At 37.5% G+C, this 6,414-nt stretch overlaps 1 protein-coding gene across 1 annotated transcript in view; it reads left to right on the top strand.

Moving 5' to 3' along the window:
• LOC107655621 (semaphorin-3aa-like) overlaps positions 1-6,414 on the top strand; it is a 37,052-nt gene that overhangs the window by 20,698 nt on the left and 9,940 nt on the right. The window contains exons 4-9 of the mRNA XM_016443189.1: positions 2,307-2,426; positions 3,014-3,107; positions 3,200-3,319; positions 5,368-5,510; positions 5,651-5,765; positions 6,084-6,153. Coding sequence (XP_016298675.1) covers positions 2,307-2,426; positions 3,014-3,107; positions 3,200-3,319; positions 5,368-5,510; positions 5,651-5,765; positions 6,084-6,153 — 662 coding nt within the window. The remainder of the gene's footprint in view (positions 1-2,306; positions 2,427-3,013; positions 3,108-3,199; positions 3,320-5,367; positions 5,511-5,650; positions 5,766-6,083; positions 6,154-6,414) is intronic.

The following is a 6,414-nucleotide window of genomic DNA, read 5'->3' as shown; positions in this document are numbered from 1 at the left end:
AAGATACATATATGTAGTTTTATTTGTCTGTGTATATATATATATATATATATATATATATATATACAAGGTTTTATTTTGTATGCGATTAATCACAATTAATCGATTTGACAGCACTAGAATAAATGTGAAGTATTTTTATTCAAATTAAAGTAAGTCACTGAATTTATCATATTTTTTTCATGTAACAGTTCAACCCATGACACTGGCTGCGAGAAGATTAATTAAAAGGCGAAAAGGTCCAAAGGGAACACAAATCACTGTAATGAAGCTGTTTTCATCATTTAATGACACATTACAGTATTACTATTTTAAAATTATATGTTCTGTTATCAAGAAATTAAAATTGCACTGATGTTACAGTGAAGTTCTGAATATTTTAATTTCTGTTAACTAATCATGTAAAACCCTGGTAATATATTTTAAATTTGCCAGATTGGTGCAGGCTAATCTACAGTAGCTGCACTTTTTAAAAACTGTGCATTAGATTTGACATTGACAACCCCTATACTGTTATTATCCTTTCATGACTTCACTCATGTGTGAATGAAATTAGTCACTACTGTGTTGTTAGTATTGTACGTAATTAGAGATGTGTCTAAATCGTAATCCCCAACAATCTTCGCTTATCTTATCTGAAAGGGTATCATATATCTCTCACGCTTATGAAGGCACACTCACTTTTCTGCTGCGCAGCTTTGGCTGCTTTTTTATGGACCTTGAAGATAAAACAGCAGGGTTATATGTGTCTAATTACACAATAGTTACACTGTAATTACAGTACACCACCCAGTTATTACAACTTGAGGTTTGTATACATAGTTAACTTCGAGTGCCAGTTCAGCCACCTCTCTCTCACGTGAACACCACACTTGGCTCTATCGGTGCAGGCGAGGGCCTTAAAAACAGTACCGGCCATGGGAAACTTAAAACATTCCGCCTGGTGCAGGAAGGGATGAATTTTATAGCGCACGTGGAATGATTATGTTAGAAATACACACATCTCCTTTAGTTTGGAAAAGCTATTACATTGACACACTAAAGTGCCTTTGTGTGGGTTGACCAAGATGGGTCACACATATGTGTGAAGCAGCGATCTGATTGGCTGCCGTATGGCAGTTGCAGGGGATTGAGGTCACTGGATTTGTAAGAAAACTGAACATGTTGGCAGAAAATCTGAGCCTTATACAAGCATTTATTATCTGCTTTGAATAGCTTGTTCAAACTGAACTGAACTGGATGTAATCGAGGGAAAGAGGCCTGCATTTATCTATTCTTCTGTTTGGCTTTCTTCACACAAACACGTGTGCTGAATAAGAGTGTGTATGTGTCTTTTTGTGGTGAAAACACACACAGAGATGGCAACACCCTTTCCTGTGCTCTTAAATGACAACTCTCATTCAGACGGCACACATCGGGCCGAGACCATCAGTGTTTACACAGATGGACCTGCTTTATTTTCTCAATAGCTGTGGAAAGGTGTGTGCGTGTGCATAGGTGTGTGTTTGTTCGTGCAGTGTGTTTATAACGTGTCAGTTTATTATTGTTGAACCTGGTCCTCGCATATCTTGCAAATGAAAGGGAGTTAAAGAGCATTCATTCACATGAAACAATTCACTCATCGGCTCTCGCCAACTCATTCAGATGGCCTTAAGACATGTGCTATACATTTACCTTTCATCAAAACCAGACACACACACTTTCAGCGCTAATGAGAGTTGGCTGACAGGATATTGAGATGGATAAAACAGGTGGGATCGTCATCACTCAACCGGCAGGAACTCAAAGGCTTTTTAATGACACTAAAAGCTTAAATATTAGGCTTACATAGATTTGAAATGTCTCATTTACCTATTTATTACAGATCTTGTGTCAATTTAGATGTTCTCAAAATGTATGTGCAGTATTTCATTATGAATCATAAATGTAAAATAACTGCATTAGAGGAGTTATACAGAACCAGAGAGTCTGAAAGAGAGAAATTATGATATTTACAAACTATTTTCACATTTTTAGAAGAAAATGTGTGTGGTTCTTGCTTAGGCAAAAGTAGGTTGATAAGGTGTACTGGGTGGTTGCTTAATGTTCCATAGCCAAGTTCTGATCACTAAATATGTTTTTATTAATTATTATTATTATTATTAAATACAAATATTTAATAATTAATTTTATTATTAAAAATATAATAAATACATTTCTATTTTTTGTCTGATTTCCATCTAATTTGTATATTATACAATATCTTTTTAATAGGCATGTTTTATATTATCTTGGTTAACAGATATTTTTTATGTTGTCTTTTTCAGAAAGAATGCTCAAACTTTGTGCGTGTGCTGCAGCCGTATAACCAGACGCATATTTACATATGTGGCACCGGAGCTTTCCATCCTATCTGTTCTTACCTGGAGATAGGCAAGCGAGCAGAGGTACACAACACACTCGATATTAATAATTGATCAAATTAATTCTCTTAGTCCAGTTCAATCTCAGGAAAGCAATGGCATTAAAACATACTCGCGCGCTCATGAACATACATACAATATCTCCAAGGCACATTCACCAAAACATTTATAAAGGAATGAAAAGGAAATGAATGGTGGCTATCTGCTGCTAACGTCTACCCTGTTAACAATTTCGGCCCAGTGAAGTAGAAAATGAGAGCGTCACAAAGCACGAGTGTGTTATTTAGAAGTACCTCAACTGTGGGTAATGAGATGGCCTTTACATGGTGGAAAAATGTCAGTGAATTTTAAGATTTGATTAATCATGGCCTGAGCGCACTGAACATAATAGAAGATAAATTGAGTGCTGTTTTTTTTTTTGCTGTGAGTTTGGAGATCCAAATCTAAAGTAGGTTTCTATGAATGTTTTTCTTCAAAAACAGCATCGTTGTGACTACTTTTTGAATATTGAGAGACTCACTGGCACTTTTTGACATTCACCTCTCCATTACCTCATCAGTTTACTATTCATGCCTTGCTGTGGTTGGTTAATTCATTATCCCTTTGCTCAGGACAACATCTTCAGACTGGATGCCAACTACTTTGAGAACGGACGTGGGAAAAGTCCCTATGATCCAAAGATGCAGTCCTCATCCCTCCTGATTGGTGAGTTAGTCAGAGATGGTGTTGTTCTGGTTTTAAAGATTTAGAATAAGTGTTAACTGATTGGAGATTTCATGCTCTTATTTATTTGTCAGATGGCAAACTGTATTCTGGAACATCAGCAGACTTCATGGGACGAGACTTTGCCATTTTCCGAACACTTGGGTCACATCATCCAATCAGAACTGAGCAGCATGATTCTAGATGGCTGAATGGTAAAAATGCTGTATTCTGAACACCTTAGGGCTGGTTATTGAATATATACACGTTTACATTGAGATAGAAATGCACACCATGATATGAATCAAGTGACTCTTTGAGTAAATCACTGAATCATTCTTTCACCAGATTTGTTCAATGAGTGAGTCTTTATGAGTAACTGAATTATTCATTTAACTCATTTTTTAAACAATTCTGATTTATTTAGGAATGAATCAAGTGACCGTCTTTGTGAGCAGGTGATTAAATAATTCAGTCAAATGGATCTGTTCAAAAATTTGGATCAGTTCAGGAACTAATCAAGTGTCTTTATGAGTGATTTGCTGAATCATTTATTCAACTGATTTGTCAAAATGCTGATTCATTCAGGAATTAATCCAGTGACTGTCTTTATGTGGGGGTCACTTAATCATTCAATACATTTGTTAAAAATGCTGATTCATTCAAGAACGAATTAAGTATTTGTCTTTATGAGTGAGTCACTGAGTCATTTATTCAACCAATTTGTTCAGAACGGCTGATTTGTTCAGGAATGAGCATTGATTGAATGATTCATTCAACTAGTTTGTTCAAAAATGCTGATTAATTCAGGAACATATCAAGTGACTGTCTATGAGCGAGTCACAGATTAATTTATTTACTGATTTTTTCAAAACCGCTGAGTTATTAATTAATGTGTGTTGTTTGGAGAGGCACAACAGTTAATTCTGCTTCAACCTCATGAGATATTAGTCATGTTGCCCACTCCTAGTTGAAATATTGTCTCAGTCTGTATTTTTAAGGAGTTCAGAAAGACCCTTTGTATAGACATATGCTTGCATAAGTGTCTGTCCATGTGTTTTATAGACCCTTTATGATTTTCATCCTAGCACTCAATTTCTATCCTTAGCTGCCTGGTGAAATCATCACACAGTATATGATACTTTGCTAAGCATGTGTCTGCCAAGAGCAAATGTGTGAAATAAATGTACATTTATGGGTTTTCTTTTGTGTGCACAAGTTTATGTCCCTTCACATTAATGTGTATGTGCCCGTATCTGTGTGAGAGAAAGAGGAGCCTCTTTGTGAACGTCTGCAGGAGAGATTAGCTCAGCCTGGGTGTTGAGTGTTTCCTCTAACATCCCGCCTGCATTTTTGCAGACTTATGGAACACAAAAGGTCAATATCAAGATAAGTCAGTCAGTGTTTTCCCATGAAGTTAATCCAGTCTCAGCTGTTCCTGCGAGTGGCTCTCGTTTCAGTCCTCACACAGGGTCAGCGTCCATGCCATCAATACCCTCCTATATTCGTGAGGAAATGTGCTTTTGAAAACGCTCATCTCACCTTAATCCTCGCCGTCTGTTACCACGGATACATCGGACGTTAGTTCTATTTCGCCCGCTCTGAAAGCTGTCTCTCTCACACAAAAGAGCCAGTGTCGTTTGGAGGATTAGTCACATGGATATTCTATCAAGCCTTATCAATAGAAACATGGGCCTCTCGCTATCTTCAGACAATGAAGCCGATGGCTGTTGATGGTTCCTCCCGCACTTCAAAGAGTATCAGCCTTTACAGAGCAAACATTCGAAAGTTTGGCTGGAACAAGTTTAATGTCTTTGGGAAACTGTCTGTGTATTGAATGACATAGACGGCACTGTTTCATTGCCGTCTCCACGGACACATACACACTCACAGTGCATGAACGGATCTCACTTTGGTAAATGTTCGTTCCGCTGTTTAAGCTTCACATCCTGTTGGGTCTGTTGGGCCGTAATGCAGCACTGCATGTTGCTTTAAGCGTGTGCCGCCCACGTGGGTGGGGGGCGTGTTACATTTCATTTCTGCAAGAGAGAGCGGTCACGGCTGGGTAAGAGTGATCCCCCTGTAACTGGCAATACTGAGGTCTCGGCTCATTTTGGAACAGCTAAAAGGGATTCAATGAAGTGTGCGGTCATTTCTGTGGGTTTGAACTTCCCAAAATGCTGATTTTAAACAACTCCATTTCTTCTGTATCTTCTTTCAGTCTTGTGGAAGTTGAAGTTCTGATGCATTGTGTGTATTCCAGAGCCCAGGTTTCTAGGAATACACCTGATCCCAGAGAGCGATAATCCTGAAGATGACAAGATCTTCCTGTTCTTCAAAGAGAACGCCATGGATGGTGAACATACAGGCAAAGCTACGATCTCCAGGATAGGACAACTGTGTAAGGTATCATCACATACAGAAACATAAATCATGCACATTTTCCAGTGCATTTGGACACACAGTATTAACATAATAATGTCAGTATTCAAAGCTTTATGTGGTTTTTAAAGAAGATGTGACTAATCTGCTTGCATTTTCTCCAGAATGACATGGGTGGACATAGGAGTCTCGTGAACAAATGGACAACCTTTTTGAAAGCCAAGCTGACTTGCTCAGTTCCCAGCCTCAGTGGAATAGACACACATTTTGATGAACTGCGTAAGGAATTTCTATGAACGTTTAGTCTGAACATAATTATATGAACAGTTATTTTTAATATAAAGTCAGAAATGCATCTTTAAAGAAATCTTGTGGGAAATGCATGAAATAGTTAAGTTGACAGCATCCATGGTATGCTGTCACCACTGGAAACAATTTCTACTCATCCCTCAAGCTGTAAAAAACATGGAAGTTTATGCGGCAAACTTGCAACAGTTGGCCCATAAACTTCCATTGCAACATTCCAGATGTCAGTAGAGTTTAAGGTGTGTTTATCCACTTTTAATAACTCCAAATGTTTCTTTATTTCACTTCCAGAGGATGTGTTTCTGATGAGTGCTAAAGACCCAAAGAATCCAGTGATCTATGCTGTGTTTACTACATCCAGGTAATACAGACATACTTAAAATACATACAATTAAGCATATTAAACATTTTAAGAGAAGTTGCAGAGGACTCTTTCCTTTCCTTTAATTTCCTTTCCTTTCTTTGTTTTTTTACTGTTCTTCTTTCTTTTCTTTGTGTGTCCTTCCTTTTTTATTTTTGTTTTTTTCGTACTATTCCTTACTACCTTATTTCCTTTCCTTTCCTTTCCTTTCCTTTCCTTTCCTTTCCTTTCCTTTCCTTTCCTTTCCTTTCCTTTCCTTTC

The sequence above is a fragment of the Sinocyclocheilus anshuiensis genome, unplaced genomic scaffold (assembly GCF_001515605.1).
Source record: "Sinocyclocheilus anshuiensis isolate Anshui unplaced genomic scaffold, SAMN03320099.WGS_v1.1 scaffold916, whole genome shotgun sequence".
Lineage (NCBI taxonomy): Eukaryota > Metazoa > Chordata > Actinopteri > Cypriniformes > Cyprinidae > Sinocyclocheilus > Sinocyclocheilus anshuiensis.
This window is presented reverse-complemented; position numbering and strand designations above follow the sequence as displayed.